The following is a 12738-nucleotide window of genomic DNA, read 5'->3' as shown; positions in this document are numbered from 1 at the left end:
CAGGGGGGTTGGAAGGATATGATCATTAAGGTCTCTTCCAACCTAAGCCATTCCATGATTCTGTGATTAGGATTGGTGTCAGGCTCATTTCTGAAAATTGTAAAACTACTGAAAACAGAAAAATAACACTCCAAGTATATTGACAAAGGAGTATTAAAATGTCTCTAATGCATATTATTCGTAATTCAAGAATATTCTACCAATGGCCTTCTGTAGTGCACACCTCAGTGTGGTTTGATTTTCAATGAGTGAATATTAAAATTTGCCTTTATTAAATATTTCATTGATAGATGCATCATGTTAATCTCTGCAATTTACTCAATCAGCTCTAGAATAACACACACCACCTGCACCTCACACAGAATGAATGACTTCAAAGCAATGCTCAGAACAGAGAGATCACAAAAGGAACCCTCTGACCCAGGAAAGCATTGGTCATTCATAAGAATACTCAGAATAAATACCAGATGGTTTCTTGCTGAGACTTGGAGAGGAAAAAAAGAAGGGGAAAAAAAAGGAAAAAGGTGTGCACATAGAGGAACAGAAGATGAAATAAATTGTTCAGCTCCATGGCATGCTAATTTCTCAAGTTACAGAGACTCAACAAGAAGCATAATCTATCAGCAAGTAAGACTACACTGTCCTTTAGCAGACAGGATTATATAGAAGCATTTTAAAATTGGCAGGTTTTCTACAAATTCTCAGCCACTCCAACAGCTGTAGTGGAAAAACACTCCAGCAGTACAGGTATGTGGAGTGCTGGGCTGCTCCCTCCCTCACTTCTTTGATGAATTCCCTTAATACTTTTCAGCTGTAGGGAAAACACTGCAGCAGAATTTGCCTGTCACTTTATAGGCTCCTGGTTACCCAGTAAGAGATCATGCTCTATGATCCAGCAGGAGACAAAAAAACCCAACATTTTTCAATAGCAATAGTTTCACCATGGTAAGAAAAAAGAAAGAAAAAACAAGTAAATAGCTTTAACTATTAACCACATTCTAGAAATTATGGATTTGGTTGTGAGGGTTTTTTTTTTTTTTATTTACTGAACTTGGTTACCTCAGGAACCACTTAATTATTGTCATTGGAAAAGAAGGTTTCAATAAGAAAAATAATTTCCAATGTTGCGGTGTGTAAGCAACAAAAAGTTAGATTTTATTGTTTTTTCCTTGAAAATGTTCTTGTCATAGCAAGGCTACCTTGCTACAAAGATTTGCACACCTTGTTTACCAGGATGATGATACATTAGGAAGTATTGCACATGTTATCACACACAGCATCTCAACTTCAAGAAGGTATGTTGAAGAAATCCTTTCTCCTAAGGCTAAAATGAAGGCAATGCATTTCCTGTGAGTAGGAAAAAAACCAAAAAGTCTGACATAACCATCTCTCTTTGTGGAAAAAAATGCTATTGTCTAGCATAGTGAACGATGGGAAAAGGGAGGAGGAGGAGGGAATGGCTTCACTGAAAATAAGCTTGAGATTCTGTACTGATATTCAGAAAGAAACTTCTGAAAACAAGATTTTATTGGATGTTTATCTGGCTGGTTCCTAAGGTAACACAGCTAAAGAGCAGCCTCTTATCTTGAGAGCAAGGAAGAGAGTCTGTGAAAAGAATCTACAGTGCAACTCTTGAGAGAAAAAGGGTTGTTTCAGACAAGTTTGGCAGCGCTGCAGCTGCCGTATCACAGTGCCTGGCTGGCAAACCAACGGGAGAGTTCCTGAAAGGTTTCATTTGCAAGATGACAGTGTGGATCACAGGGTGTTGGCTATTTCTGGGTCTATATGCAATCCAAAAATGACCACCACCACGTCTTCCTGCATGTTCAAATCCCCTGTGCCTTGGGGGAGTGGGGAGCAGAAAAATATGTGGTCAAAATTCTAGAAATTGTCGTAGCTGCAGCAAAGCTGGAGACAAACAGAAGGCCAGAATTTCCCCATCTGTGTTCCCCCTGGAAAGAAACAGCATCCTCAAAATTTAAAGTATGTGACATGCATGCAGCTTTCCTGAACCCTCATTTATACAGAGCACATCAGTTCAGCACTGAAATAGAGGGGGTTTTTAACTTGGATTGTGAAGTCTCAGTGAAGCAGCTAACACATTAGTGAAATGATCTTTCACATCAGTCTGGTAAATCCAAAGCTAATGTCTACAGCAGCTGTCCTAAGTTAAAGCATTTTTAAATGATAATTCAGACAAAGCAAAAGTGAAATGTGTACATCTATAAGCTTATAACTCACTGCTGCTCCATTCAGAATAAAAAAAATAAAATGAGGGGGCTGTGTTCTCCTGGAAGAATGCAAAGAAAATAAATTTTTTTAACAAATAAAAATAATAAAAAAAAATTAAAAGGAAACTTTAGCTCATCCCAGTGGTTGCATCCACACCCCTCCCTGCCCTGAGCACACCCAGTATTTACCCTGTGCTCACACAGCAGTGCTCCTGTCAGGCTCCAAGGAGATGGCAAGGTCTGTTTGGTATGAGCCACATGACTAAGTTATATTATGCCTGTCTCAAAGAAGCTGCAAAATGAGGGCTCTTGCTCTGCTTGCATAACTAAAGGGTACAAAAAGAAGTGCCTGCTCTGCTAAACCCACTCTCAAAGTGCTGAGTCACTGGAGAGGTGGCAGCTGAAACAAAAACAAACTGCAGAATAAGCACAATGACCCAACAGCAGCTAGAGCACCTTCTTTCAATGAAGCAAGATGATGATAACATCAGATATTATAAAAAGTTTTCAAGACAGTGAAACCAAAGTCACTCATCATTTATGTAAAACAGCAAATTCACACCACTGCCAGAAAGCACAAAAAAGAAAGTATTACCATTTTAAAGAGACATGCAGTTGACTGATGTAGATATAACAAGGCTGATGGGAATTCACTCAGCAGTCAAACAAAATTAATAACTATCTCCAAGACTTCTGTTATGAGCAGAACACCACTACCCCTGCCTGGCCTTGCCATCTGATGGCTCTTTTAACATCAGTTTGTTCATCAGCAATTTGAAAAGTTTGAGATTTCCTGAAGAATGAGTAACATCTTCTCAGCCTGGTCACAAAGACCCTGGATGCTGCACCAGATGTTGTCACCATTCTGGATATTAAAAACCCCAAAATTAGACCCACAGTGTAGCACTTATTTACCATTGAGCTGGGTAACAGAATATTTTACACTCAGGAGAGCCAATTATGAAAAATTCATAAGAAATGAAAAAAGATGGAATTATTTCATCTTCCATTAGTCCCTTGCACATTCCTGAAAATCCATTTATCTTGTTTCTTCCATTTCTCCTCTGGGCTTTGAGCACCTTTGGTATTTGCACTGTCAGGACTGTACCTTGTGTGCTTCTGTAAAAGCATCCAAGGTGGGATTCAGTTTGGAAACTATGAATATCACTATTCTTAGTCCAGAAATGTAATTGCTTTAACAAGCCCTGCACCCACCCACACTAATGAAAATGTTTGAGGGACAGGAATACTTTCCATCCCCTCCAACTGCAAAATCCCAGAGGCTTAGAGAGGGAAAGAACAGACATTCAGTATCATCTTGAGGAAGGCTATTCCATATCCTGCATCATAACTCCACCCAGAGCAACTTTAAAAGTCACTATATCCCACAGCCCCCTGGGAAACCCAGACACCCTGCAATCCCAGATCCCAAAAATGAGCACTCCAGCTGAGAAACAAGACATTAGTTTTCACAACTTGAATGAAGAAGTGATCATGCAGTAAGTGTAGTTTACCTCCAACAAAAAAGGGAAGACTGACCCAATTCTGAAAACCCAGCACAGTGAGGGGTAAGTCTGTAGATAAGCCCTGGCACAGGGCATTGTACTGCAAACACAAAGAAATCTCGTGACAACACAGGGCCAGTTACAGCAACAAATCTTTCCTTATCAGAAAGAGGTCCTCAGAAAGATTAATTACAACACATAGTGAGTCCAGAGAATACCAAGTGTTGAGCTTTTTTGGTTCATTCTAAGGTCAAGTGAAAACAGACATAAAGCAGCCCACAGTATTTCAGGACATGACTTGTAATCCACCTTTCAACAAATCAGTCATTGCAATAAGGGAAATCTGCACTAATCCCACAGAGGTGAGCTGCCATTACAGCCAGAACTCTGGAAAGGCTGAATAGGACAGTCCTCACATCAGTAAATGGTTCTGTAAGTAAATTGTATAATCAGACCACAACAGCTGCAAAAATACTTTTCCTCACCTTTTTTAAATTTAATTATATGACTCCACATCTGATACTGAAACTTTAGCAATACCTCCTCCTTCACTATAAGATGTTTAAATTACATTTCATCTTTCCTTGCTTAGGTATATTTATTAGACACCAAAATATACACCCAGTTTAAATACCACTGTTCTCTTCTGCTTGTGCAAAGCCATAGTGCAGTAGGGTGAAATTCAAACCTTGTACCACTAACTTTCAACTGTAGGTAAAAAGGGAAGATTGACTATAGCTCCACAGTTCAAATGCAATTTAAGAGCTACCCATAACCCTTTCTAATCCATATCTTCAAACCCAAGACCATCACTATTATCAAAACAATTTGGGGACTAGCTTAGAAAGTCTAACCAGCCTCTTAGTATCTGAAATCCTGAACTCCTCTTAGGAAACTACACGTGTTCAACTACTAAAAATGTGAGTTTCATATACCACAGGAATAAAAATCTGAGTGATTAGGGTGCAGATTTTTCAGTGCCAATTAGGAAGGTACCAGAAGTAATGTCAGAGTCACATGCTCCAGCAAAAAGCTATCAAGCCACTTGAAGAAAAGATGTGGCAGATTAACTTGCCTTTTGGGCAAATGCAATAGAAAAACCAGAAACTGTGTAGGAGAGACTCTGTATGGACACTTAAATCAGAGAGGAAAAAAGGAAAAATGCAAATTCTGTGGGGTTAACACTAAATTGAGATTGCTGTTGCTGCTGTACCTTCAATGGAAAAAATATCCATACCAGTGGAAAGCAATCCTTTACCCAGCTCATAACTAAAATTATGAGTTTAAGTTTGAGATCACCTTGTGAAAAGCATAATTGGATAGAAGGTATTTTCAAACAGTACATGTTTATGACACAGTGCTCCATTAAGAAATGGTAATTTGCCTATCCTAGGCTATTTGGAGTTTGAATCCTGTGTCTGCAACCTGGTGATTGACAGGGGGATAAAAAAAAAAATTAAAAAATAAAAAAAGCTATATTCTACCATAGAGTGTATGTAAAAATAAAACATATTTATTTTTAGTATTTGGCTCTAGATGGAAGTGTGAAGATAAAAATAACTTCAGGAAAAAGGTTAAAAAAAGTTTAGGGTGCATGATAGTCTTAAAGCAGCAAACTCAGGTCTCCACTGAAAACCACCCCTGCCAAGCATCACCCAAGTCTCTACTCACCCCTACAGCACACGTGACAACACAGGACATATGTCTGATGCACACAGATCTTTCAGAGAAAATCTAGCATCAGGCAGACACACACTTACAGACATGAAAACCAACAGCTTAACGGGGCTTCAGAATGGCACATATGTGAAACATCACCTTCGAGTTACACCGTATGCACAGCACATCTTTAATTCTGACATGACAATTGAGCAGTCAGGGCTTTGTGAGATGTTTCAGATTGGTGGCACAGCCCTTGCTCTCTTAGCTTCTCCCACCACTCAGGCATGAAGCCCCTCCTGCAGCCCATCAGGAGGTGAGGGTGTATTTGCTTCCATTTGGTGCTCACCTCACCATGCTGGAAGCTGCAGCTTCTTTGGCTTTGGAAGGTGGGACATGGAAAGGGTATACATCATAAAAATCTCTGCCAGGAAACATCATGGTGACAACAGCTATCACTCTGGAAAAAAAAAACAAACCCCAAGCTTCTTTCTTGAAAACAAATACCACAAAAAGTATTTTTGCTTAAAGCAAACTACTGGTGCAAACCAGCTCTTGGAATATCTGACATATCTTGACCCACAATGCAACATCCCTCCCCTGGGAAACACTGCAAGCAACTCTCCTGCCACGAAGAAGTCACCATCACCTTGTTGACTGCATAACTCCAGAGTGATCGATCTCCGACAAGTAACACCCATGTGTTACAAACATCAGCAGAAACCTGAGAAACCGGATCCTCTGGAATTGTTCCATCTCCCCTAGACTCAGAATGGCATTTGCTGTAGCTCAGTGAACACCTGCAATACCATTTGAGAAATGACACTGTGGCTTTAAGAATTGATTTTGTCCCAGTTTGGCCCAAAATACAAACCCTTTTGAAATCCTGCACAAACAGAAAGGATTGTTTGCTCTTCACCTAACTCTAAAGATTTGTCCATCTTATGAGAATAGTCTACAACCATCAGCCAGTGCCACATTTTCTGGAGCTGTGAGAGCTACCAGTGTGTCATTCTGCCATTACTACACTGGAGCTGCTCTGTGTTTTGGTTTGGGTTTGATTTTTTAAGGCAGGGCTCTCTGAGTCATCTGAGCTAGTAGGGGAAAAGAAGCCAACTTGAGGTGAGAAAGAGGAGCAAAGAAAGAATGTAACATTCACAGACTACTATCTGTCACTGCCCAGGCTTGTTACAGAGGTAGCCCTTAAGCAGACTTCACAGACAGGCCAGTGAAAGAATTTTTGACAAATAATCTAAGTGCACATACCATGCACCTTTACCTTTTTCCCTTTCAAACAGAACTCTAAGTACTGTTTCCAACTGAGCAAAAAACCCCAAGCCATCAACATCAAAGGCTTCCAAAACACCAGTGCAGTATAATTTTTGATGAAAATCAACAAATGCAAAAAAAATTGTGATAGTCCTTAAACACCTGAAGTTCCCAAACTCTCTGGATAAAGCAAACACTCCTCCTTTTATTCTCTTTAGAGCATTATCACTGTCCTGCTAACCCTGTGTTCCTTAATCAGCTTTCACTGACAGTCCAGTTTTATACCAACCACAGCATCTTTCCTACACATGCACCTGTCTTTGGTAAGTGAAATTTATTGCTAATTCTACTCACTTCTAGAGGATAGTACAAGAGGATAAGGGAAGAGTTATTTCAGATCTTCACTGAAGAAACAACATTTATGGAAAATACCAATAAATCTAGAATTTTTTTCAATACGTATGAGAGAAAAAAATCGTTCTATTTAATAAACACTCAAGTCAGCAGTTAATTATTATTAATTATTCTATGACTATCTATATATTCTCATGTGTTACATACATCTACATATATATCTCATACTTGTTACATCACCAGAGCTGACTACTCAGAATGCCATTATGGAAACTATTTGTAACAGATCTTTTCTCCAGACCTGCTCCTTCTACTCTTCTTGGCACTAAAGGCTGGAAAGGTTTGTCTTGATAGTGGTTAAAGTCTGAATGAACAGCAAACCAGAGAATTCAATTCAAGTTCAACTCTGATTTAAAAACAAGTTACAGCCAGCTTTTTGTGTATCAAATCTGAACATGTATGAGAGAGATAGGACTAACAATTCTATGCCCATTTTTGCTAAATTTAAGTCCTGCTCAAAAACTGAACACTTATAGCATCTACTGAGAGACTGCATTTCCCTTGGAAACCAAGCATTTAATTTATTAGGAGATTAAAAATGATAATGTTCTTAGGCAATAGCATGTGAACACATACTCATTGCAGTGTGTTTATCCAAACCCAAGTGAGGACCAAATTCTTAACAGTATGGCATCTAAGAGAACTTTAATGTTTTCTTGAAATAAAACTAGGTTAATGCACCATATAGAGACAGACTTAGATATTCCCTGCTTAAATAAAAAAAAATTAAACCATTTAAAATGCTGTAACAGGTCACAGGGAAATGAAGTAGATTTCAATAGAACAAGAACATTTTTTTTTCCTTCAAGCAGTCAAGTAGGCTCTAAGCTCCACCACAACATACAAACACATCTTTTTGTAGCAGAAGAAAAACACAATTATATGCAATTTCTAAAAATCACTCCTCACCAAACTGAAAAGGGAAATGTGTTTCACAATTATACCAGTGGAAACATCCTTACTTAATATTCAGTTACTTACAGATTTGTTGTCCAGCCTGCAAGATCTCCACTGTTCATGATAAGGTCATTTCCATCCAAGAGCCCAGGGGGGCTGCTGGAGAAGGCAGGTGTTGGAGACTGGGAAGAAAGAGAATCCATGCTCCCAGTTGGGGTGTCTTCTTTGGGAGAGCTGTGACTGTCAGCTAGAAAAGAGAGCACAAGTCAGGATACTCAAGGAATTCTCTCATAAAGCCAGATAATCTGCCTTGGAGATAAAGGTCTGAAATATGCAAGAGAAGAAACCTTACTGTCACATCTCCACCAGGTATTTTGGAGGACAAGCAATCTCCCAGTATTTTCCCAAAAGGTATCATTGCACAATTTCCCCCACTGTTCTCACCAGGCTTTCTTCACATACAAGATATTCCCAGTCCCTTTTCAGTTGTGTTTTATGTATTTTGTGTAAATTTTGGGGAGGTATTTTTAGACAGAGGCATCACTTCTGAGAAGAAAATAGTTTAGACTAGGCACATTTGCACATCTCCTTAAAAAACACAGCCTCTAAAGATAATTTAACACATATTGAAGAAATGAGTGCTCTCAAATACAATAAGCACAGTCTTCTCAAATATGAAACAATGACATTTAGAAAGGTCAGAATAAGCAAAAGATCTCTAACAAACACACAATACCCAAGAATGTTACTTTTATTACCCCTTTTTAATGGTGTTACTTTTAAGAGAGCTCATTGTATTCTGATCTACTATTTGCTTTCCTAGGCTATCATTCAATAGAAAACATATTCAGATATGACTGATTAGGAAAACATGAAAGGAATAGCATTCTTATCTCAAGGACCATAAGATAGTTACCAATGTGTCAGAGCAGTCACTGCAAACCTTGCTGACACATCAAGCCAAACAGCATGTTCCTCACTGAACAGCTAACCTTCACCCACATGGCTTTTTTCTTTCAATCTTTATTTTTTAAACATCAGCTGTACATTTCATAAATTCTAAAGCAGCTGCATGAAATGAGGATGTTTGCAAGCATTAAAGTATCCAGCACAGCTAAGCCAGCAGTCTCAAATGGGGCTGTAGCTGTTTTCAATACATTAATATTTAACAATAATAATGATCAATTCCAGCCACCCTTTACAAGGCTCCCTGTGTCCTTTCCTCCATCCCAGTAGCACTCATGAACACAACCCAAAAGCCTGTCAAAAGTCCAGATTGGATTAGATACCACTCCCCCATTGTCTTTGTGAAAGAGTTCTGCTTTATTGGGGCCCAAATTTTTTTGGGAAAAAAATTAACAACTAAGTCCCAACACAGCATCAAAATAATACAATCAAAAGCTGTTCAAATACTATGCTGGCTTGACAAGTTGTCTCCCATATACAGTAATATACAACATGAAGTCCTGTACAACATTACTTTCTAAATTAATTAGCATCTGCTCAGGGAACAACTGAACTTATTTCTTCTCCATCAAGCTAAGAGCTACTGTTGAAATGATTGCTTTCATTTCTGATATTTTTTCTTAATTAACAAAAAGTGCAATACCACAATAAAAAAATGTAGACAATGAAAAGCCACCCTTGCTGGATAAAATCCCTCTCATAACTCTATCACAGCCTCAATTCCTTCTGCTACAATAGCTTGGAGTTAGCAAAGCCCTCAGCTGCTTCCCCAGCCATCTCATCCTCACCCTCTCAGCAGCTCTGAGAGAACAGCTTCCCTAGAGAGTAAAATGACATACAACTAAAAACAGTGAAATGATAAAAGTGATCATCTGGAAATTTCTCCCCAAGCAGCTGCTAATTTAAGGATTTAAATTAGCCCATAGTACCGAGTGTGATACGCTCTGAGGAGGAGAACATTAACCTGGGAAAATGAGTCACTTGCACTGTGGCTCAATCCTGCACACCTGGCACCTCCCCCCTGCACCAAGGCCATGGTGCTGCTGCTGCACATTTACATAACATGAGATTCACAGGAGTGTCAGGTAAAAACTAATTAATTACATCTCATTTGCAGATGTATGTGTCACAGTGATAAACATCTGAGAGATTAGACAGTGGTATTGCAATCTTACTTCATCAATTCCTTAGAACAGACTTAAGTCCTTTTAATCCATCACAATTTCTTTTCAAAGCAGTAGAAGTAGCACAATTTAGATTATCAAAATATATATACACCATATTAGAAGGTCACATTTACCTCAACCATTCACTTAGCATTACTAAAATACATCTGAAAGGAATATTAATCTGCTTTTTAATATTACAAATATGACCAGCTCACAGCACCTCCCTACAGAAAGCAGAGGACATTCTGTTGAATTGTTTCTCAGAACACACAGAAAAAGTTTAAAAAAACAAAACACTGAACACTTCAGTCACGCAAAGCAGAGTCAATACTGGAGACTGTAGTATACAGGCAATTATGTTTGACATTATCTTAAATTAAACTGTGTGTTAAATCTTTCCTCAAATTTTACTTCTTCCTTCCTGAGCCAGTGTTTTCTCACAGTCTCTACTGCACTGAACTCCCAAAACTAAGACTGGGTTTTGAACACTAAAAACAAATCAGATATTTAAACAGGAGAATGCCTCCTAAATTCTATGGGATTAAGTAAAAACCCTCTAAAAACCTGTTCAAAGACACTTTACATTCTTGATGTCTTCAATTACCTCCTTCTGTAAAGTAAAACAATATTTTTACTCAGGAAGAGGCAATTCTGTATAACTGCAAATACTGACTAATGACCACCTAGGCCATTGTCATGATTTAAAACAACATATGCTCCAAATCCAAATCTTCAAAATACAGGGTCATTCCTATGATTCCAACAGCACAAAGATCTCACCCTGCATGTCAGTGCCAAAAGTTCTGCTAACTTCAGTAATTACAGTAACTCCTGTACATGGCAGAGGCCACAGAACTGTGCCTCATTATCTCTTCATTCAGCTTAATAACCTGCTTTTGATTAATGCCCATCTCACATTGGGGTCAAACTACATCTTCCAAATAGTCATTGTCTGAAAACATCAGTAGATGATAAAGGGAATGAAGAATCAATTGGTTACTATTTAACAGACTTGTCAATCAGTGCATGTACCTTCACTTTGTCAGGCCTTATTTTCAGGCATGACCCATGTAATGTCACTACTAATTATTATATTACCTCTCATATCAGGTTTTTGTGCTGTATGACAGTATTTCAATGATCTCCTTAAGTTAACACCAAATTTCTTACTGGGAGGGATTTCGCAGCTTTGGAATCACATATCTGTTTTATAAAGCTGTTACAAATTCCCAGTGTTCTCTGAAGAGGCTACATCAGAAGTGATTCTATGGGGTTTTGTTGTGGTTCCATCAGAATGACATTAAGCATTAATTCCACCACTTACTGCTATTTATCAGTCCCATTTGTACATCCAGGGCTGGCAATTGTTTTTGCCATTAATTTATATTAATAATATGATGAGCTGATTAGCCTCTGTGACCAACAGACTTAGCAGAGTCATTGTTTCTAAGGATGTGCTCTCTTCTGTAATTCTGGGCCACATTTTCCCTCTAAAATATGTACATTTGTTTCTCAATACAATCATGTTTATTTTTTCTGAATGGGTGCAGCTCAGCATACAACCACAACTCCTACTGCCTATCATTATTTGCAATTCTCCTAACTTGGTTCCATGTGCAAATATATTGTCAAAGATTTGTATTTACCTTTCTAAATACTGCTACTCCATCAGCATTCCTCCAGCTGCTTCAAACTTCTTCAGCAAGCTACAAGATGTTTTAAAAATTAACGTTGCCAAGCTATAAAATCCCATGACCAGAGACCTTTTTTCAGACAAGTTAGGTGACTTTGCATTATTCAAAATATTCACCTAGCAACAGACCTACCTGTGAACATCTCTGCTTGATTACACATTGATTATCATAACTCAGTTCTTTTTGACACTTCTTCAAAACTTGTAATATACATTGACTTCTAGCTGTTTCCTCTTTTCCCACCCCCCTGCCCTTTTCCTGCAGTTTGCTTTGAAGAACCAGTGAAGACCCTAAGCTGCTGGAGACCTGCCTTTTAAGTTTTGACATGGTTTATTTATTCAAGTGCACGTTAAGGACATTGCTGGAACTGAATCAGCTTTATGGGTTTCCTTTTACCTCAGAAGTCAGGGGCTCCTAATATTGACAGTCTAGTATCTTTTACTGTTTCTCTCCTCTCACTCCTCTTGATCTCCAGTGAGCAGCATTGTCAGATCTCCCACTCCTATGAAAAAGCTGACTGCCACATTGGACTGACAGGTCCTTTGGAAGAGGAGCTCCAGAAACTTCCTAGTCTTCTTTCCCAACACCTGAATTCTAATAACCTCTTACCTAATAAAACATGCAAGATGTGATTGCCTTTAAAGCTCATTTATATTATTCTTTGAGCATACAGTCTGGTGTCCTTGGTGCCTTCACCTTCTTCTTTTAAAAATGCCAACTCTCCTCCTTTTTCTCTCCTATTACACTCATTTTTGGGTGCCAAAGAGTGCCTGAATAGATGAAGGACATGAGGGTTCTCAGTACAAAAGCAGTAAGTCTGTATGACATCTCACAAATTTCTGTCAACATTCCAACCATCAACTCTTCACCTTTCCTCCATATTTGAGTGCCTTCAGCTTGGCCATCTTTCCAGAGCTGCCATCAAGCTGCCTCT

General features: G+C 38.7%; 1 protein-coding gene across 2 annotated transcripts in view; it reads right to left on the bottom strand.

The window, feature by feature from the left end:
* ARHGAP10 (Rho GTPase activating protein 10) overlaps positions 1-12738 on the bottom strand; it is a 135001-nt gene that overhangs the window by 11686 nt on the left and 110577 nt on the right. For both annotated transcript variants that reach the window (XM_079305953.1, XM_079305954.1), the window contains one exon: positions 8060-8222. In XM_079305953.1, the coding sequence (XP_079162079.1) occupies positions 8060-8222 (163 nt within the window). The remainder of the gene's footprint in view (positions 1-8059; positions 8223-12738) is intronic.

Source organism: Erithacus rubecula (genome assembly GCF_903797595.1).
Source record: "Erithacus rubecula genome assembly, chromosome: 5".
NCBI classification, from domain to species: domain Eukaryota; kingdom Metazoa; phylum Chordata; class Aves; order Passeriformes; family Muscicapidae; genus Erithacus; species Erithacus rubecula.
Note: the sequence above shows the minus strand (reverse complement) of the source record. Positions and strands in the feature narration are given on the sequence as shown.